Source organism: Mus musculus, chromosome 7 (assembly GCF_000001635.26).
Source record: "Mus musculus strain C57BL/6J chromosome 7, GRCm38.p6 C57BL/6J".
Classification (NCBI taxonomy): domain Eukaryota; kingdom Metazoa; phylum Chordata; class Mammalia; order Rodentia; family Muridae; genus Mus; species Mus musculus.
In genome coordinates, this window is record NC_000073.6 from 50,547,753 (window position 1) to 50,570,531 (window position 22,779).

The window sequence follows — 22,779 nt, forward strand, 5'->3', positions numbered from 1 at the left end:
TGGTTTGATTTCGTATTTCGTATTGAAGTGAAATATATATAAATACTTTGTCATGGGTGGTCTGAAAGTTTTAACAATCAGATTATAATAAGATTTACTCATTGCTTATATATTATTGGTCCCTGATGAATGAAAATCATTTGTACCACGTACATGGTTAACAGTGATATGTTTGTAATACAAATGCTGGCTATTCATTTCTTGGTGAGCCTTCTCTTCTAAACATAAAGATCAGGGAGGGCTATCGTATGGCTAATATGTCAAAATCCAGCATTTTGATCAGGTCGGTAAATGGAAGAGTTTGCAATGCTGTAAATAGTTGGTTTACCTATTCAAGAATAGGGTTCATTTCAAATGCTGGAACGGAACCGGGAAGCTTCATATATAGGTTGGCAGCTTTGATCAGTACAAATCGGTACAGATCAGTCAGAAGCAGAGAACGAGAGCACTGTCTGACAACCCACAGGAAATGGGTGGGAGGAGGGTGCTTTTGTAAGGACTGTCTGCATATATCCTACAGAGGAAATGGGGTAACATGAGGCATCTTGTTACAGGCATCTTGTGGAATCAAATTTATAAATATTTGAAAATTAATTTGTATTTCAGAGGCTGTCAGCATCGTTCCCATAGCCAACAAACAATAAAAAAAATAATCATTTTATAAGAGGGATACTGTTTCTTAGAAGCAAAACTAATTCTGTAAGTAAATCTAAAGTGAATGTAGAGACTTGAGAACTTTCTGACAGGTAGATGCTGAGAAGTTTTGAGTTGTGTTTCTGCAAAGTTACCAAGCACCAGAAAATTGCACGGATAAGTCATTTCATTTGATGTTTCAGAGCTTTCTCTCTCTTCTGAGTGATGGAGATAAAGGACACGTTTTAAAGACTGTCTGCAGGCTTCACTTCGGGTGCTGCAGAAGTCAATATCAGATTTCAGAGTCTGAAGATTTGTCCCACTTTCATTGTGGGGGGGGACCACCTTATGATGTTTATACAGAAATTCTGAGTTTTGTAGATACTGTATGATTAGATGCTAGCTGCATGGGCTTTCCGTGTGGGGACCCTTAGGAATGCTGATTATTCTATTCTATCAAATTTAACCTGTATGGAGCCAGTTAATGGTTATAATGTCAGTGTCCTTCACATTGCAATAGTGGTTATGAGGCCAATGACAGGGAATAAGTATAGTAATGACCTTTAGTTACCATTAAAATATTTTTAAAGACTAGCCCTGTAAATTTCTGTCCTGCCTTTGGCTGGATGGCATTTCTGGGAACTCAGGCTTCTGCTGTGCTACCAGCTTGTGGCCTCACACATAGTGCCCCGTTCTGATTCCTACCCATCAATCGATGGTCTAGACTTCAGCCAAGGCATGGTTCTGGTACACTGTAAACCCAGATGAGGATTCTTGATGAGTGTAGGTTCGGTTGTTCTCATTCCACCTCCACCTTGTCTTTTGTACCACCTAGAAAGAAAGGTTAACAGGAAGACCAAATAAACTAGTACTGACTAGCTGCTTGTGTCTGGACCCACACATTGAAATTACTAGTTGGGTGGTTTGGTTTTATGCTCAGTTATACACTGGTTTCTTTTTAAACTGCCTAGATTATTAAATGCATGGGCAAGATCAGGGAGCTGGCCCAAGGTAAATTTTATAAATTCATAAACCAAATTTAACAGCACCACCTGGTAACATGTTAGTATCTGGATCCTCCGGCCCCAAACCAGTTTACCTATACACAGAAACTTTACACAGGCAGCACCTAATAATCTGCCGTTCCTTAAGCCCTCCAAACAATTTAGATGCATGCCAACACTTGAGGAATACCATCTAGATTAGCCCCCAAAGGTGAGAAAGGAGGCTGACGGTGCATTCCCCATCTAGAAGGTGGATGACATAGCCCCAAGACTAGGATGAGAGGAGACATCAACCACTGGGAGCAAGCAGATTGTTAAGGTCCATGCTGGCAGCCAGCATCCCGTGGAAGACCTTCTTGCAGCAGGAGTTCCTATTCCCAGTTCAGGCCTCCAGCAGGAATGCCTGTTCACTGCAGGTGGCCGGAGGATAATCAACACATGGTGTACTCTCCTCTATGGTATCCATGCCAAATATTTAAAATTAACTGAGGAAAGCAGCCTTCTTCCTCAGCTGGTGTTTGGTGTTCAGTCTTTTAAAACAGTACTCTAGGCAACCAGTATCACACAGTGAACACCTGACTTTCAAAATAAATCCCATTTAAGACTAAATATTCAAAATCTCAAAGATGTTCCCTTTTCTTCACGTTTACTAAGTACTGCCTCTGTGTGAGTAGTGTGTGTGTGTATCATCAAATATATAATTCAAAATTTTTAGTATCCTTGTTGAGGAAGTAAAATGAGACAGGTGAAATAAAATTTAAAATATTTCTTATTGAATGTAGAATGTTCAAAATATTTCAATATATAACTAGTATACAATTATTAATGAGATATTTTATTCTTCTTTTTTGGAGTGCCTTTGAAAAGCAGGGAATATATTCTAATGACAGCACATTTCAGCCCATGCTTACCATATTTGAAGGCTTGATAGCCACTTGTGGTTAGTCATTGCCCTGTTGGATAGAGTAGGTTTAAATCTTGGATTGGGGACAAAAATATAGCCTGGTCCAAGCCTCAGTAGGCTCATTTTTCAGGGAATTTGTTCCAGGCGAATGTTTTTCTGCACATGGATTTTTGTCCTCATGCTAGGGTTTTCACAAAGAAGAACAGTCATAGGGATGCTGAGAATAGGATGCCTGCCATTCCTTTATGGTTGTCTCATACCTTCATTTCCTAGCTCTGTCCCATTTCTCCTGAGATTAAATATCACTTTTCAATCAGACATGGTGCCTACTGACCTAGCATTTGCTTTTCCTGTTAAAATAAGGACTCTTTTTACAACAGCAAAAACGTTTAACTCATTAGTATCCCATGCAAGTACAGTGGGGGCAAATGCTGAGTACTATACTGACACTTCACAAAATCCCATTCAGTCCTGTGACAGTTGGTGTGGACATAAGAACTAACATGGCTGTTCAGACATCATAAAGTTGAGCTATGAAATTGACCACAGGTTTTGTTTTCAGGATCTAGTTTTCAATCCTTCCTGCCTCCCTTTATCCTCTTCCTCCCATCCCCTACTCTCTCTCCCTCCCTCCCTCCCTCCCTCCCTCCCTCCCTCCCTCCCTCCCTCCCTCCATCCATCCTTCCCTCCCTCCCTCCCTCCCTCCTTCCCTCCCTCCCTCCCTCCCTCCCTCCTTTCCTCTCTGTCTCTCTTATTTTTCTCCCCCTCTATCCTTCTTTCTTCACATCTCTTCTTTCTCCCTTTGTTTCTCTTTAATATTTGGCCTTCAATCAAGAAGGCTTCAAGGGAGCAGGAAGGGAAGCAAAACTTGGAGGCAGAGTCCACTGAAGGCTTCTTTCTTCAGCTGTCAAGACATTTTTCTATGCCTTGACGGCTGGATTCATATGGGCACATTGACTGGCATGTTCCAATGATCACATCTCTGTGTCCTTAGTTTCTGACATCATGGTAGTTGGGTTTTGAGACATGATACCTGGATGTGAAATCTACAGACTGGGGTTATTCCAGAAGCTAATCAGTTTCTCAGAAGTCTTGGAAGTAGCACAGATGATGCTGTCTATGTTTTATTAGCTACAGAGATCTAAAACAAGTCTTGAATCAAAGGGAGTATGATTAGATTAGACCTTTGGATAGAGGTGGATGAAATTTCGTTGAGGATCAGCATGTGGGAAGCAAAATAAAGTCAAATTTGGAAAACCTATCCTTCCCGTAACACAGGAAAATGCCAGTGAGCAACAAGAGCTGAATCACTGTGGGGAGCCAGATGCACCATGTGGTCACGTTGTGTGTACATCCAGGCGGTGACTAACTCACTTTCATATTTCTACTTTCATTGCAAGTTTTTTAAATTAAATGTCACTTATCTTAGTAAACTTCTCAGAGTCCTGGATTATGGTTCCCTGCTGTGTGTTCCTGTGGCATCCTGCTCCTGCTCCATTCTTGGTTTAGCCTGTATCACTTGGGATAAAAATGGTCATTGTGTCTTTAGATTGTAGAATCCATGAAGTTAAGTTCTGTGTCTACACACAGTTATCATATTCCCTGTGCTTGATACAGTGTTGAAATTTGTTTATTTTTTTGTCTGTTCTTTTCCCTTGTACTTTTTTGAAGTCAAACTTGGCAACCCACAGAAGAAAAAGACCACAAATATAGCATAACGGCTTACTTCCTTCTCATTTCCCATGCAACTCCACCTCTTCCTCCTTTTTCTCTTGTTCCTCACTACCACCCTCTCCCAAATCCCCAGTCTCTCCTTCCTCCTCTTCCATATTCTTCCCCCTCCTTCTTCTCCTCTTCCTCATTCTTCAATGAAGGTATTCATCTTAGTATACTTACTAGACCTCTGGACCCCTGGTAGACTTTGCTGGTCAAAAAAAAAAAAAATGGAAAAGGATTCCAATTTATGGGTAATCAATTAAGAAGATTACCCTAGCCTATCTGACTAAGAGAAACCAGTGCTTTAGCATGCTGCAGAAATTTTACTTATTTAGAGTACTGGGAGATGAACTCAGAACTTGAGTATCCAAGGAAGAGAAATATTCTTCCATTGAACTGGACTTCAGCTTCCATGGGACTTTCTTTTCACTATCGTGATATAAACTGTTGGGATGCGGGTACCAAAGATGGATTCCGTTAAGCTTCCCTTCAATTTCATTTCTAAGGCGACATATATCCTTTGGTGTTTGGTGAGCCTGATGTTTTCTCTTTTTCTGGGTTTTGTAGTTTGAGTCTAAATGTTAGATAAAGGGTAACTAACATGACAAGAATCAGGAATCTCCTGGGTGTTAAACTCTGATCAATATTCCCTAGTTGTACTTTTCTTAATTCTCATGGTCCTCAGTAAGGAAAATGACAGAGATTTGGGAGGACACTATTCAAGCAAGTACAGTGGAGTTGGAGGATGAAGTCAGCAGACATGAAGAGATGTGTTAAACATGGAAGGAATGACTCTGAGTGTTTTTTCTGTAATTCTATTTTCAATTTGTTTAGTTTACATAGAAGGAAACAGACGCAGGGAGCAAGAGATTTCCCTGTAGCCCAGAGCTGCTTCACATGGGGGTGTGGATGAGGCTCAGTGTGTCTGCCCATAACACCATTTTCTTTCTCTTCTTCAAACACTGTGGGCATGTATACCCATGAGTATTCCCCATTGTTTTGTGGTCTCTCCAGCAAGCCCTGAAGCCCACTGAGCTTCCCTCTTCATTGCTTTCTCAGGACATTTTTGGTGTAGGAATTACTTAGAGGTTTTCAATGACAATGACTTCACTGGCTTCCTGATCCTGCTAAACATACTGCACACACTGGATGGCTTCCAACAGCTTTCCAACATATTTTTTTTCTCCCTATCTCTCATAGATTTTGGAGGTTTGAAACTTTAAACTAAAGGAATAAACAAAATTTCCAAAGACTCCATTGAAGAATCATTTTTGCCTTTTCTAGTTGTCTAGTTTCCCAGAGTCCAGGGCTCTTGGCTTCTGAGGCTCCTGGAGTTCCTTGACTTCTAGGAGTGTCTAGTATTTGCCTGTGTCTTTGGTTGATCTTTTGCTTCTATGTATCTGCATGCCATTTCTTCTGTTAAGGATATTTGTACTGTGTTTGGGGTCTACTCTTATCCTGAAGAACCCTATGCAAATTGCCTTTAGATAGTCATTTCCCCAATAGGAGCACATTCCGAGGTTCCTGGCCACAGAAAATGTTAGAGAACATTCAGTCTGTTATGCTTAGGTATGGTTGAAGGATTCAGCTGGGAAAAAGGATGGGCTGAGAACTGTGGTCATGCTGATGGCATGTTCTTGAGCTCTTTCAAGCCTTCAATTTTATTTTATTTTCCATTGGAATTTCACAGGTCTGGCGTTCCAGAGCTTCTGGGTAGCTTCATGGTCACCCACAAAGGAGGAAGAAAGTAGTTTCTGCTCCATCACTTTTATTTTGCAGAAAGAGAAAGAACAATCCACTCAGGCACACTTCCTGAAGTGGAAGCAAACATTTATGTTAAAGAAAAAGAAAAACAAAACCATTAACCCCGCATTATTTTTTCTTGCCATGTTTTATTTTCAGAGTTTCTTTCCAGTTTCTCTAGGTAGCTGTGGAACCAAAGGGAAACATCAGAAGCCTCTTTCTTCACAGCAGACAGATAAAAGTGCTCAGGGAAAGGGTCACTTTGGGGATGCACATGGCATGTGACCATTAAAAGAAACCAAAGTCAAACAAGCCGGTTTGCTTCTTTCTTTTGTGTTAGTTGTGAGTATCCCTGTTGGACTGGATGTTTTAAGTGAAGCCCCACAGCACAGGCACAGATATCATTTATTCATTAATTTCATATTTTAATGGCGCATTTCTAAATTATCACAGTGGTACAGTGACTAATGATTCCTGAATCTGTATTACTTGGCTAGGAAGCTGCTTATGCTTACTTCTCATGCTTTTATTTATTTATTTATTTATTTATTTAAACAATATATTTTGTTCATATTCTTTGCCCTTCCCCAATCCTTCCTAGATACTCTACCTCCTCCCTACCCACCCAGTTTCCTGTTCTTTCTCTCTCTCTCTCTCTCTCTCTCTCTCTCTCTCTCTCTCTCTCTCTCTCTTTCTCTCAGTCAAAATCTAAGCCTAAAATAAAACAAAAACAGATTCTCTTTTGTGTTGGCAAAATATTCCTGAACAGGATGTTTGCTTTGGATAGACCATGTGACACTCCTTTAAAGAAACCTGATTTCTCCTCTCCCAGAAGCTATGAATTGCAAATATTTTCTTGGCTAGGTATGGGGTCTTCATGTCTGCTTTCTCTTTCTTCCCTGTGCTAGGGGCTTGTCTGGCTTGTGCTTCTGCAGGTTTTGTGCACGCTATTAAAATCTTTATGAGTTCCTACGTGCATCAGCCCTGTTGTGTCCAGAAAATGTTTCCTTTTTGCATACCTTCTCTGCTAATTCTCCCAACATCTCTTTGAACTGATCGTATTACTCACATTTCAGGGCAACAACAAAGGGACTGAAATATATTATGCATGCTTTCTAAGACTGTGAAGTGAGTGAATTATATAGAAAGATAGATTTGATTTGGAATTAAGGCCTTTTGGCTTTCCAGAATTTCAGGAGATCTAGAAACTCAGGAATATAGAGGAAACACAAATAATTAATAAAACATTCCTGGAATTATTGGGCATGGATTCCTGGGGAGTGGAGAAATGACCTAGATGCTGATGTTGCTGGTGCTGCTAATGGTGGTACTGGTAATTATGATGGTGATGGTGATGATAATGATGATGGTGATGACAGGTGGTGAAGTTGTTATGATGGTGGTGAAAATGAGGTGGCTGTGGTGGTGATGGTGGTGGTGAAGGTAGTAGTGGTCAGAAGTGCTTTGTGGTGATGGTGATAGTGTGATGGTAGTAGTGTTGGTGTAGTAAGAATGCTTGTGGTGACAGAGTGACTGTAGTGGTCATGATGGTATTAGTGATGAGGAAGATGGCAATGCTGACACTAATGATGGTGTCAGTGTTGATGGCTTCTATCATTTAAAAGTGCCTACTTTATTCCATTAACAATACTGTATACATTGTAGCCTTTATGAGTAGTCATTAAATGTCTCTCAAATATCTGTCTTGTGGAAAAATCTGTTTGAATCTGAGGAAATGAAGACTGATTCTTTCTCTTGGTACTGGCTACATTTTATATGCAAATGGGAATATCATTTGTTAAAGATTCTGCAGGTGACTACTTGGACATTCTCAACCACCTTTGCCAGTCTCCAAAGCTTTTCCTCTTCACAGAGAATCTTTGGATGTGTCTGAAATTCATTTTGGCTCTTCTTACTTCCAGCTTCAAAAACCGCAAACTCTTTTATTTAGCAATAAAATATACATGCTAGTTGTAAAATTTCAAAAACCTGAAGTGAATAAGAAATAGTACAAGTACCTCCCATTTATCCTCTGCCCAGCTAAATAACCTACATCACTGTTAATGGTTTAACAGAGTGTGGTAGACTTTCTCTACATATGCCATAGTGTCATGTAAGTATAGTTTTATAGTTTTATAAAAATTTGCCATGTTTATTACATAATACCATCTATCCAAGTCAAAAGTACAAGATAACACTTTTACTTTCCATTTTTCTTCTTCCTGTTTTCGAGGAATTAGGAAGGAAGAGAGCAAGTCTCTTTGCCCATTTCTCCCACTGTCTCCATTGCCTCTTAATGGCATAGCCATCCTGGTTGTCGCCTTACTCAGAGCTTTAAGGACTACCTCTTTGTTTGCAAGGCCAGCTCTACTAGTGTACAGTTATACCACCGCCATGGAACAGCCTCTCCTAGGGGAGCCAGGATGGATGTTTGTAGCTTTGGAAGTGGTTTAAGTTAATGCTGTTTGTCTCAGGGGAGGGAAAAAAACAGGCCCTATAGTTCTTATGCTGGTATGTGCCCCAAGCAGGGAGACCTGTGCCCCATGGAGAATTGGCTTAGATTTTAGCGCCTGACTTCAGCAGGGAATCAGTAGGGTTTTAGCCTCTAAGACCTTTTTCTGGCTAGGCCAATACCTGCTGTGAGGCATGGATAGCTGTCCCAAGAGCCTTTGTCTATGATTCCTGGAACTCTGCTGGGACCCTGATGGGTAAAAGGCATACAGTAATGAACATGATTTAGTCTTCCATCCTGGCACATAGTGATCCTAGAGCTGCTTTTACTTTGACATAGAAAAATGCTACTTGAAGAAAAGAGAATTGTGTTGTGTTATAAATAACCTACATCCTTAAGCCCAGGTCTTAGAATTTCAGAATTTGTATCTAAGAAACTAGGGGATGTCTTTTAATTGAAGTGTTTATTTTGTGCACAACTCATTTCGTATGCCACGATGAAATAGACAAGATTTTCAACTAGAAAAGAGCAGGATATATCTGGGTCATTAGCAAGATAATCAGCATAAAGAATTTCTATCCTCCATTTCATTTAGGTCTACACACCAGTGGGATTTTATATTCCTGTGAATGCATGGACAAAACATTTCATGTGATCTTTTTAATGCATTTAATGATGTTTGGTTTATGGAGTATGGTATTCACTCCTTAAAATCGTCATATTTTATTTCTTTTGTGTGTGGGAGGAGCATGTGTAGCACAGTATGTGTGCAGGTCAGATCACAAGCAGGATCCATTCTCTCCTTTCACCATGTGTGTCTCAGGGATCAAAATCAAAATATCAGGCATGGTGACAAATGTTCGTACCACCTGACACACTTGCTAGAGTCACACAATCATTTCCATGACCTAATTATATATATACAGCTACTAGCAATGCACAAGTGATCCAATTTCCTTACATAATTTGCCAGTTTATTATTTTCAGTCTTTGCAATCCAGGTTATTCTAATGGGTTTGAGATAACTTTTCAGCTTCGTCTTAAAATTTCCTAATATGTACACAATTCTTCTTGTATTTATTTGCTATCTGTATACCTTCTTCAAGGAAATTGCCACTGAATATTTTGTGCCTCTTTACAACGCGATTAATGTTTTAGTGTTGCATGGTAAGAAGTTATTTACATAATCTAGATTCAAACCTTTTCACACATACATGGCTGAAAAATCCTTCAATTTGTGGATTATGTCTTCAACAGCATTTGTACTCTATTTCTTCTTGGCCCGTCTTCACAGTCACTGTGAGAAGCAAACACAAGGCCATGCTACTATCAGCTTGCTTCCTTGCTTAGCTTTGCTCCTCTCAAATGTCCTCAACCAGGTCAATAACACTTTCTTGTCTTAATCCTCCTTGACTTCTCTGCAGCTTTTATCTTCCCTCCTTTTATACTCCTTCCCTCCCTCCCTTGCCCCTATCCTCATATTTGTATTAGCACTTAAATTTCAGAAGCTCTGCCAGAGGCTGGGGAGAATGCAAAACAGAAAGATATAATTCCTATCCTCAAGAGATTTGTGCTCCAGTAGAGAAGGAAGACATTCATCATACATTAATGAATGTAGAAATAGTAGTGTGATTAACCCATGCAGTTCGAGAAGTTCTGGCTATGATGGGCAAATGTTCCAGGGCAAATGGCTCCAGACCAGGGAATCTGGTTTTCTTCTCGAAATAAGGTGAAGGTTTAATTGAGATCTCAAGGACAAGAAAATACTATGATGTAGGTGGAAGAGGAAAGTGCCTATAGACAAGAAGAAATGAGGACCTTTTGAAAGAGGAGACAAAGCAGTTTTGGTTGGAAAGGGACAGAACCAACTTCATGCTGTGTCTGATGGTTTAAAATAAAATGTTTACTTAATAACAGTGAGGAGGTGGTTGGCTTTTGTTTGTCTTTAACTAGGAATGGCAGGAGAATCAGATTTTATTTCCCAAAAGATTTTCATACTTGTCACGTGAAGAATAAATTGGCAGAGGTAAAGCAGAGGTAGTGAGAGAGCAGAGCAATTGGGAAGGTGTGGTTCAGGCTTATTTGAGAGGGTCAGTGGTATGGGTACCCTGCAGTGGTAGGAATGAGACAGTGGGGTTATCTTGGGAGTTCTGCAAAAGAGAAATCTACATGACTCAAGGATGAATTATAGAGCATTATGATAAAAGACACTACCAAAAGGCCAATAATGACTCCCTGCCTATTTTTTTCTGCTAACCTTTGACAGTGGGAACTTTGCTTGAGTCTTCCAGCCTATGATTGCTAAGGAAAAGAAAACATTTTATTAATTTTAATGGCCATCTAATATGTAAGTCCAAAAGTAGTTGAGGTACTATGAGTGGTAGTAGAAATAGTAGATATGGTGATATGGTGACCGTGAGGTAAAGTAACTTATCCTTAGAGCATTTACTGGCAGCAATATGCTGTCTTCCATCTTCATTAACTGACTTTCACCATGATCCCAGGACATAGGTCCTGCTGACTCACATTTTACTATTAGTAACTACAAAGAGACTAAACAATTTATGATAGTGCACATAGCTAGAAACTGTCAAACCCAGGTTCTTCAGTCTTGGGGTGTCTGGCTCTGGATTCTATTTTCTTTACCCTCATATCTTGCTATCTTTCATGAGTCCTTACATATCTTGTACTTTTGGCATTGTTTGCAGCATCTGGAAAAGCAATTTGATATTTTTAGAAGGAAATGGGGTACTGCTTGTTCCTCTCTGACAGATACATGTTTAAAGATCCAGTTACTTTGTAGACTTGGGCAAGGCTACAGATTATGAGATATGGGAGCTTCATAAGCTTTATCCTCTGGGTTAGGACCAGACATTCAGGAAGTATTAGGAGATCCATGTGAATCCAGGATCCATTTAGAAGACACTTATTTCATCACTGGCATGATGAGAACACTTCTATTTGTCATGGATTTGCTCTGAATGCAACCAGGTAGCTTCCAACCACTGCTCATTGCTGCAATGGTTCTTCTGGCATGAATGTTCTCAAATCTGAGACACCTACTCAGCCATATTTTGATGCTGGGCAAGTTGTTTAATGTGTCTTTTTTTCCTACTGCCTTCATTATAAAATGAGAAAACTCATGTTGTTGGGTGAGTTAAATAGTTGAACACCTGTAAAATGTATTTTAGTGTGTAGCATTCTCTTGGTTCAATACTATTATCTAAAATGTTGCTAAAGTGCAGACTTCAAAATGTTCCTCAAATATGATATGAGTTTCTTCAAAGTTAATTGGCATTGATGACAAAATGTGAAAATATCACAATGCAGTATTGCAGGGTTGTTTACACAGTGGGCTAAAACAATAAACTACACACTAAGATGGATAAAATTCATGTGGCCTAAGAGAACAGATTTGGAAAGGTTGTTTTAGTTTGGCTTTGAACTGGCATTTAAAGCTAGGCAGGGCTATATTTATTCTAACCATATGGAGTAGGGAGTATTTTGAATCAGGAAAACAACATGAAAAGCCAAGAGAATGCTAAATAAATACTGAACTACAAGAATGAAGTTGTATTGCCAAGACAGCAATGGCACCAGGTCATTGCGTAAGGGAATTGTCCTCTGGGGTATTAAGTGACATGAGCAGATAGTCAAAGATGGACCTGACTTGGGAATGTTTCATAACCACCACCCCCACCGACACACTATTCTTTTGTTTTGAGTATTCTTTGTAGGCAACTCTGGCTAAGAAAACCATCCTGCTCTTGAAAGAAAAGGTTATATATTCTTGTCTAAAGTATCTTCTCTCCTGTAGATGCAATGACTTCTCTGTCATGAATTCTCATCCTTGTTGTATGTATACCTATTAGCATGACAACACATACTGGTTTGTCCAAATCATTCAGAATTATGCCTGTTATCATGGCACTGTTATTAACAGAGTATCTGGATGGTTAGATGAAATATAGTCACATACTTAAAACAGTATCACTTCTCTCCTATGTTCCTGTTAGCTACATATTGGTGTTTGCTCAGCATAAAACACTCAGAGTTTTCAATCAATTTACATTGATATACAGTTGCCACATGCTGCACCAAGGCACTGTTTTTCCAGGAGTGGCTGTGCTGTACTACACTCCTGGATGCACTTAGGAGTCTTTGAAGAGAACTTTGGTTGCCATGATCTGGGTCAAGGAGTGCCATTGGAGCTTGCTATTGTGTGTACAGGATGTTTAGAATCATGAGAGTTGGTCACAGGGAAATTCACCAACACCGTGATTGAGAATCATCCTCTAAGACTCAAATATTAACATAGTATATGTTCCATGCTTTCTTTATGACAAATACAGTGGCTATAAACAGGAAGTTCTTATGTATTCCAGGTTTGCCTCAACCTCCATATCCTCTTGCCTCAGACCCATCCCAAATGCTAGAATCAAAGGCATCATTCACCATGCCTGCCTAATCAGTACCATGCTTGGTGAGGTCCAGCACACTTCTCCAGTCCAGCTATTCCTACTTTTGTAATGGCATCTTTCTCCTCCTTCCCCACCCTGCAGAGCATGATGATTGTGGCAGCGGACAACACAACTGTGACAAAAATGCCATCTGTACCAACACAGTCCAGGGACACAGCTGTACCTGCCAGCCAGGCTACGTGGGAAATGGTACTGTCTGCAAAGGTAGGCTTGCTGCCTTGAGGGGCACCTCCACCTGATACCCTGCCTGAGCCTGTGATGTTCATGAGCAGGATTCCTGTTGTCACTATGGGAGCTGAACATAGCTGGTTTCTGCCCCTGGTCTATCTGTTGGCTGAGGTACTGTGCATGGAAGAAAGAACCTTAGCAGTTTGGAGGCTGTGGGTGTGGGTCCTGGTACAGTTCCACACCTGAATGGGGTTCTCCAGTTTTGCCTCTTAAATAAAATTGGACCTAGTGATGGAAGATACAATTCTGGTGTGAATTTGGGTCCATGTGAGCTGTGGCCAGAGGGTAAGTGGGTACCAGTTGCACTCTCATTCAGGGCGTCTGCTTGACTGAGAAACTTTACCCTTAGAAATGCTGATTAGAGTTCAGCTAGTGGTCTGGCTTTGTATATATTTTATGGTCATCTTCTATTTTATGGTCATCTTCTATTTTATGGTCATCTTCATATCCTTCCTTCAGCCATCCTCCCAGCTGGCCATCCACTATCCACATACTCTTTTTCTATAGAAACCCATTGGCTACTGCCAGTCCTTGGATATGGCCATCCTCTCTGCCTTCATGGGTGATCACTTTCTTTATGTCTCTGCTCTGATCACAGAATCACTCTTAGTGCTCCCAAGACCAAACCTTGCTCAACTGCTTTTCGAAAGCAGCCTGACTGGACACTCTGTATTACATATTTGTGTTTGTCTCCATGTTATTTGCCTTGCAGTGAGGGTGGAAGTCCTGGGTAGCAAATACATGGTCATATCCTCACAGCTTAATGCTTAGAAAAGAATGTGCCTGGCATACTATAGCAATTCATTACCTATGTGATAACCAGCCTAATCAGTCAACATAGAGAGACACAACTTCCATCCTTCTCTTCCTTCCCTTCTTACATCTCCTTCTCCCCTAGAAACTAGAAACTAAAACAAAAGCTGAAAGGAAAGATAATTATAATTACATTGTGTAACCTTTAGAAAAAAAATGTGCTCACATATTTGATAAACAGACGGAAGCACTTTAAGCCAAGCAATACATATTGCTAACTATCTTGGCATTTAGGGTTAAATGGACAGCATGCTTGCAGACAGCTCTAAATGAGATTAGCATAACCTGACCTGAGGGTTAAGGTTCTGAATAGGAGAGTGTTTATCTGCCTGGCCAGCCTGGCATTAGTGCTGGAATGGAAATCGGGCTTTAACTAAGCAGTTGTCAATATGTAGCTGATAGACTAAGCCCCCTTTCTTATCTGTCATTAGCTGGATAAAATCTGGTGATCCTGGAAAGCATTCTTGTCTCAGTGGCTGATAATATTGGCATTTATTTTGTAAACACACAGTGAGTGTGAATTTTATGTTCAGACCCCCCCCACACACAATCTCCCCCCCCCCCCAAAAAAAAAACCAGAGGTAAGACAGGGCCTTAGAGGATTCATCATTTAAAAATGGAAAACAATTTGAACAAATGCTTCCAACCCAAGTGGTAAAATGTACAAAGCAACATTGGCTCATACAAAAAAGGTTCCTGAGAACTCTGAAAACATTGAGCCTTGTGTGATGCGGTGTACACTTTAGGATTCCTTTCGTTACAAGCAACAGGAACCAAAAATGAAGACTTGTGATTTGGAGCGCGAAGAGACAAATGTAAGTTTAGGCTTCCTTTACAAAAGCAGGCAAAGCTTGCTTCTTAAAGGTACCCAAGTATTTATTCTCCTTTGTGCTTGAAATTGACTGTTCAATGTTGCTTCGTTGGGTATGGAGGACAGTCTCTGTGTGACGGCTGACCCATAGGATAGCAATAGGTCTTTCCTGCAGAATGGAATCCTCATATGGGTATGACTCCACACTCCACAACCTGACCTTGTTTGAGCAGAGAACTTGAATCAAGCATCCTCCCTTTCTACGATTTCATATCCTAAATCCACAGCAGACATGGCACTCAGTGATGTGATGATCTCTGCAGCAGTTCTCTGCATATTTGTATCGTGCACCACCAGGTCCTTGACATCCAGCACCCAGGAGGGTGCCATCATTCTTTTTCTGGAAATAGCGAAACATATGTGCTCAGTCCCAACCCTTTCAGTGTCTGCTGGTAAAAGTCTTTAAGCTATTTTGGTATGATGAAAAGGCAGAGAGACATCTGGAGGGACTGCATTTGAACTAAAGTTTTCTAGGGCATCCAACCCAGACTTTTGTCTTTTCCAAGAGCTGGTGAGTAGGTGAGAGGATACACAGACAGGTTGAATGTATGCGACCTTTCTTATTCTTCTCGTCTGCACTAAGAGTCGGTGGGCTCAGGAGAACACGTATTCTGGGTCTTACTGAATTCTACTTAGAACAAATCCATGTTTGAAGTTCTTAGGAACTTTGCAGTGGTGATTACAGAATGCCAGACCCCGAGTGTGGAGCCTTCCTAGGTGATGCATATTTGTGAAGTTGGTCCTGCATGGTGTGAACTAGAATTCAGAAAAAAAGATTTCCCAGGAATATCACAGAACCTGAAGGTAGAAAGAAGCCTAGCATTGAGGATAACTGCTCCAAAGGATACACTTTGAGGAGCACACATCCCTGTGGTTTCTCTTGTGGCTTGGTTTTTTTGTTCTCCCACTGCAGCCTGGGATTCTATTTGTCTCAGACACCAGGTTTGACCAGAAAACTTGATGTGGTCATTCTCTTCAAGGTGACTAAATAGCAGATCTGTTGGCAAAACTGGTAATTTGTTGATTAATTTTGGGGAAAGTTGTGGTTTTGAGAAGAGACTAGAAATGGTAGGCTTCCCCTCTCCATAACCAATGAGGGGAAGGTGAAGAAGTCAAGCACATAGAAGTTGAAGTGCTGGCATGAAGCTTCCTCTCACTCCTCAGGGCAGGAGGAAAACCTAGAATGGGTGGTCTCATGGACACACTCATCCGTAGTGTGGAGATGAAGAAAGAACTGGGAGGCAAATGTCCACCATGTCCACCTCTTCTCTCTAACTCACCCGCAGTCAGGGTGAGGCTAAGTCAAGAGGCCAGATGGGATTGCTCTGGAGGAAATGTCAAATGGTGTGTCAGTACCTTCTCCCGAACTTCACACATCTAATGATGTTCACTAAAAAATGGCAAAATAGTTGTGTTTGCTCTCTCACTGGTGTTCTAATCTATGAACTATGTCAGGAGTCTTTTACAAAATGTGCAATTATTTACATGGAAATCAGAGCTAAGGGGCTAAGTGCAGGCTACTGTTACCACCTCTCTATCTTGATGGGCTCTCTGAAGAATACTTGAAAGCTATTGGGAGGCACTTGTTCAAACTTTTCCAGCATTTCAGAAGCTGATAGGTTGTGACACCCTTGTGGCATCTTTTAATACCTACACTTCCTTTGTATATAGAAGTGAATTAGTTAATCTTCCTCTTCCTGGGGTTTATATGCAGATATCCTGGGGACACTTTAATGATCTGTAACATGTAGAGATGCAGATGTGCCTAGTAACTTTTCAAGTCCTGGGTTCCCATCCTGATGCCTTAGGCTAGAGTATTACCTTTTTCTGCATCCCAAAAAGCTCTCTAAATGCCATATCTGCCTGTACCACCACATATTACACCTGTTTGTCTATATATCTGCTTCCTGTACACTGTGGCTTAATATATCTGCAATGATGCTTAGTAAAAGGGAAGTGTACTATAGACCTTGGAAGTTTCCTTGTGAGGGTACATTAGGCAAATATGCCTTTCTAATAGAATATGCACTCAGGTATTTGGAAGGTTTTATAAGAAAGCAAGTCTGTCTGTCTGGAGTCCCAAGAGTTAGGGGGTCATCCAAACTTATCCCCATCTGAGAAACCACTGCTTCCAGAAATAGATACACAAACTAATCTCAGTATGAAGCCTGGGCTGCTAATGGGAGACAGGCTTCAAAGAAAAGCTCTAGTTAGGTTCACTGTATAAATTTTAGGCACATAAGTGAGACTTTCTTCTAAGGCTTCTAAGAATCTGGTAGTTCACGGAGGTGACATGTTTTGAGCACTTTGCAGAGAATACTTGCATAGAAGGGCTACTTCCTGGAAACATCTATTTGATGGGAGCCTGGATACTCACTGTATGGCAAGAGGCCAGAAACAGAAGACTAGGGAAAGTCGGGGGTAGAAAGATTAATGTGACAGCTCACACTCACAATGCCACTGACATCTTGAGTTAGCAGATATTCTAAGGAAAGCAGACATCTTGCAGGTGCCAAGAGATGATTTCAGCAGCTCATAGGCAGTATGAGAGGAAGAGAGAGGGAAAAGAATAGTAAGTTGTTATAGCAAGCTATCACTGAAAATAATAAAACTGATGAAGTACCGGGCTGTGAATCAGAGTAGATGAAATTTGAAGGTTTTGAAGCAAATAGCAAGGGAAATGTGAAGCCCTTGGCAAAGGTGCTTATAGCACTCTAGACAGAGTTCTGAAACGTGGTTAATGTAATGAGAGGAACTCAGGAAGGCTTCGTTCTGAAATTCTGCTGTTAAGGTTGCAGACAGAATGTTGAAGAGAACGATGATGAAAAAGATTGACTGATAAGATAAGAGGTCTTGACCCAGCTGAAGACCAGTCCATTTGTAAAAGCATACCCGTACCATGAGCGGGTAAGGATGGTAGGTACACCTATACTTATAGAGCAATTTCCTAACAGCACAGGAACGATACTGAGATTTTTTTATTCTAGCTCAGACTGGTTTATAAAGGCAGAAAAAAAAATAGATTAGGGGTAGCCCAGGACCAGGTTCAAGTCAGGAAGATGAGCTCTTGGGGTACTCTCTTTACATGGAGTATTCTCCTTATGGTTATTTATTTTATTTTTGTACATGTTTGTGTGCCTGCTTGTCTGTGTGAACACCCAACAGAGGCAGGTATCTGCAGAGGCCAGAGGGGATGTCAGAGTTTCTGAAACTGGGGTTACTGGTAGTTTTAGCTACTTATATCAGGGTTAGGAACTGAACCAAAGTACTCAGCAAGAACAGCAGGTGCTCTCAACTACTGAGCCACCTATTCAGACCCATAGAATATGCTTGTAATAGAGCCACCTAAAATCTTTTAAATTAATTAATTAATTAATAAATATCCTGGCCACAGTTTCTCCTTCCTTCTCTCCCCCAGGCCCTTCCCCACTTTTCCCTGCTCCATCGATTCCTCTTCCATTTCTCTTTGGGAAAGAGGAGGTCTCCCATGGATATCAAATAGCCCTGGCATATCCAAGTGAAACACAACTAGACATCTTCTCCTATTGAAGCTAGACGAGGCATCCCAGTAGGCAGAAAGGGTCTAAAAGGCAGGCAACAGAGTTATAGACAGGCCCTGCTCCCTCTGTTAGGAGGAACACATGAAGACCAAGCTACACAACTGTAACATATGTGCAGAGGGCCTGTATCAGTCCCATGCATGCTCCCTGGTTGGCAGTTCAGTCTCTGTGAGCCCATATGGGCCCAAGTTAGTTGATTCTTTATGTTTTCTTATGGTGTCCTTGGCCCCTCTGGCTCCTACAATCCTTCATCCCCTTATTCTACAGCATGCAGCATTTCTCAAGCTCTGCCTAATGTTTGGCTATAGGTTTTTATATCTGTTTCCATCAGTTGCTGGGTAAAGACTCTGTGATGACAATTATGCTAGGCTCTTGTGTTCAAGTATAGGAGAATATCATTAGCAGTGTTGGGGTGGGATCTCTCTCATAGCATAGGTCTCACGCTGAACCAGTCATTGGTTGGCTACTCCCTCAGTTTCTGTTCCATTTTTACCCCTACACATCTTGTAGGTCACATAAGGTTTTCTATGTATGGAGGTTAACACAGGAGGATCCCCTTTCATTCGTGTTTAAGAATCTCCTTAGCTGCATATGGACACTCTTGGGCCAAATTCTTTTACTGCAGGGAATGGGACTCTCAAATAACATAGTACTATTAAGAAATTTGAGTATATACCAGTTGCATTAAAGGCAGCACTGATGTAAATGTGAATGAGGAAAACTCCAGTTCAGTTAAGACCAACTAGTCAGAAAACATGCAGAGCTTAGGACATGAATTTGAACACACAGGGGCAGAAAATTATTTCTCAGGAACATGCAGATCCAAAATATGCTTAAGCATGCACCTGAGAAGTGGTTTTCAGAACAGTAAATCTGTGTCTGTCTGTGTGTACCTAATTGTCTCTCTATCCATCTCTATCCACTCTGTAATCATTCCCCATTTTTCTTCCTAAACAAACAAATAAAGTGTTTCTTCTTTTTCCATTTTTTATTAGGTATTTAGCTCATTTACATTTCCAATGCTATACCAAAAGTCCCCCATACCCACCCACCCCCACTCCCCTACCCACCCACTCCCCCTTTTTGGCCCTGGCGTTCCCCTGTACTGGGGCATATAAAGTTTGCAAGTCCAATGGGCCTCTCTTTCCAGTGATGGCCGACTAGGCCATCTTTTGATACATATGCAGCTAGAGACAAGAGCTCCGGGGTACTGGTTAGTTCATAATGTTGTTCCACCTATAGGGTTGCAGATCCCTTTAGATCCTTGGATAGTTTCTCTAGTTCCTCCATTGGGAGCCCTGTGATCCATCCATTAGCTGACTGTGAGCATCCACTTCTGTGTTTGCTAGGCCCCGGCATAGTCTCACAAGAGACAGCTACATCTGGGTCCTTTCGATAAAATCTTGCTAGTGTATGCAATGGTGTCAGCGTTTGGATGCTGATTATGGGGTGGATCCCTGGATATGGCAGTCTCTACATGGTCCATCCTTTCATCTCAGCTCCAAACTTTGTCTTTGTAACTCCTTCCATGGGTGTTTTGTTCCCAATTCTAAGGAGGGGCATAGTGTCTACACTTCAGTCTTCATTCTTCTTGAGTTTCATGTGTTTAGCAAATTGTATCTTATATCTTGGGTATCCTAGGTTTGGGGCTAATATCCACTTATCAGTGAGTACATATTGTGTGAGTTCCTTTGTGAATGTGTTACCTCACTCAGGATGATGCCCTCCAGGTCCATCCATTTGGCTAGGAATTTCATAAACTCATTCTTTTTAATAGCTGAGTAGTACTCCATTGTGTAGATGTACCACATTTTCTGTATCCATTCCTCTGTTGAGGGGCATCTGGGTTCTTTCCAGCTTCTGGCTATTATAAATAAGGCTGCTATGAATATAGTGGAGCATGTGTCCTTCTTACCAGTTGGGGCATCTTCTGGATATATGCCCAGGAGAGGTATTGCTGGATCCTCCGGTAGTACTATGTCCAATTTTCTGAGGAACCGCCAGACTGATTTCCAGAGTGGTTGTACAAGCCTGCAATCCCACCAACAATGGAGGAGTGTTCCTCTTTCTCCACATCCACGCCAGCATCTGCTGTCACCTGAATTTTTGATCTTAGCCATTCTGACTGGTGTGAGGTGGAATCTCAGGGTTGTTTTGATTGGCATTTCCCTGATGATTAAGGATGTTGAACATTTTTTCAGGTGCTTCTCTGCCATTCGGTATTCCTCAGGTGAGAATTCTTTGTTCAGTTCTGAGCCCCATTTTTTAATGGGGTTATTTGATTTTCTGAAGTTCACCTTCTTGAGTTCTTTATATATGTTGGATATTAGTCCCCTATCTGATTTAGGATAGGTAAAGATCCTTTCCCAATCTGTTGGTGGTATTTTTGTCTTATTGACAGTGTCTTTTGCCTTGCAGAAACTTTGGAGTTTCATTAGGTCCCATTTGTCAATTCTCGATCTTACAGCACAAGCCATTGCTGTTCTGTTCAGGAATTTTTCCCCTGTGCCCATATCTTTTCTTAGTAAAGCATACCTAAACGCCTACAGGACCCTTAGTCCTGTGAAACTTTGCCCCCTTCTGGACATTTTGAGCCTCATCTGTCAGTACACTTGTCTCTTCCCCACCCCTCCATAGTCATGCTGGAGGCCCACTGACCATTCCTGCCCAGACAAGTTAGCTTCATGTGATTTTTCTCCCCCTAAGAATTGGCTCATGATCTAAAATAACCTCTCACGTCCTCCTCTTCCCATTAATGCTCTGTTCACCCTCCTCAGTGCAGCCCAAGTTGCTGATTCCCTTCATCTCCTGAGTCAGGATAGACGAAATCTCCTCTTCCTTCTGATGTATTCTCCAATGCACTATTGTCTAGTCAGCCAGTTCACACATAGCTTCTTGCTGCCATGAGACCCTAGGTATGATAATGACTTATCAAGCAGTTGCAATGAGCTGGATCACAAAGGTCAGCTCTGTTCTTGTAGTACAATGGGTGAGTCAGTCCTGAATATAGACTATCACAGAGAAGTTAGGATCTGATGTGTTATTAAAGCAGCATGGAACAACCATAAATTTACAACAGTTCTTCCTAATCATAAGGCTTTGCAGACACCCTTGGGAACTCAGCTTTGCTGAATAAACCTCTAGGCTGAAGATTCTGAGCGAAGCGGTGCTCTCTGTTGACTCCTGAGTAGTATGGTACCTTCTTTCGCTAAGCAGAATGAGTTTCTGTTACATTGTTCTGTGTATTTCTGCAATTTTAGCCCCTTATTCTTCAAATCCTCACGGACGATTCTGCCTTAAGAACTTTCTCCTGTTGTAATCAGTGATATAAATGGCAACTAGCATATAAGTTATTGAATAATATTTACTGCAGACACTGTGAGCTATGTACTATTGTAGGCACTGGTACATGGTTAGCTTTTGGTTCAACTACAACTCAATTTCCTACAGCATTTGAAATCAACTACTTTTCATTGTTAAAACAACAACAACAACAACAACAACAAAACTTTCCCCCCTCCCCCAGAAAGCTCACAGTCCTCGACTTTTCCCTATTTCTACAAATACTCAGATTTCTTTGGTAAACTTTTTGACTAGTCTTTCAACATTTTCTCCCTTCTAAGTAACCATGTTCAAATATAAAGGCTTAAACAGCACGTATTTTCTGACAAGCATGAAATTTATACCTTCACTTCCAAACTCTAAGGTCACCAGAGTCATCTCCTTGAACCACCTCCTTGAGCATCTCATGGCATTTTAGTCACCTTTGTCCATTGGGAATATGCTCCAAGATTACCAATGGATGCCTGAAAATGTAGCTAAAGCTACACACACACACACACACACACACACACACACACACACACACACACACACACACACATTGCAATACATATTACAACAGAGATACACTGGACAAAAGGGTGATTCAATCCAAGACAAGCTAGAACAGTATATACATTTTCTCATCATCCTACATAGAATGTCACATAATTTGATAATTATGAAGTATCATTAAAATTTTCCATTTTCAGACAGCAATTGTCTGTGGTTAATCACAACACAGAAATAAAATGAATGTAGGGAAGGGGATTGTATTTCAAAATTGTACAACGCTAGCAGAGGCTTCACTTCTTCCTCTAAGCTATTCCCTAACTGGGCACTCAGGTCATCTCTCACCAGATTGCTTAAAAACGGGCCTAAATGTTTCCTTTTGTTTCTTGTTTTCATGTTATATACCACCCCATCAGCAAATCTGTCATCTGTCCCTTATCCACAACACAGTAATTTCTTACCACTGCCGACCTCTGTCATAGCTCAAACCACAATCATCTCCTCATTGGTGGAAGCACTAGAAAGAATTCCAGCTAGAAT

General features: G+C 41.0%; 1 protein-coding gene and 1 long non-coding RNA gene across 2 annotated transcripts in view; one reads left to right on the plus strand and one right to left on the minus strand.

Moving 5' to 3' along the window:
- Nell1 (NEL-like 1) overlaps positions 1 to 22,779 on the plus strand; it is an 887,940-nt gene that overhangs the window by 572,403 nt on the left and 292,758 nt on the right. The window contains exon 14 of the mRNA NM_001037906.2: positions 13,015 to 13,137. Within this exon, the coding sequence (NP_001032995.1) occupies positions 13,015 to 13,137 (123 nt within the window). The remainder of the gene's footprint in view (positions 1 to 13,014; positions 13,138 to 22,779) is intronic.
- Nell1os (NEL-like 1, opposite strand) overlaps positions 1 to 22,779 on the minus strand; it is a 58,576-nt gene that overhangs the window by 30,444 nt on the left and 5,353 nt on the right. Inside the window, exons 2-3 of the long non-coding RNA NR_045928.1 lie at positions 15,006 to 15,185; positions 9,667 to 9,749 (exon numbers count right to left, since the gene is read on the minus strand). This is a non-coding gene — a long non-coding RNA (NEL-like 1, opposite strand). The remainder of the gene's footprint in view (positions 1 to 9,666; positions 9,750 to 15,005; positions 15,186 to 22,779) is intronic.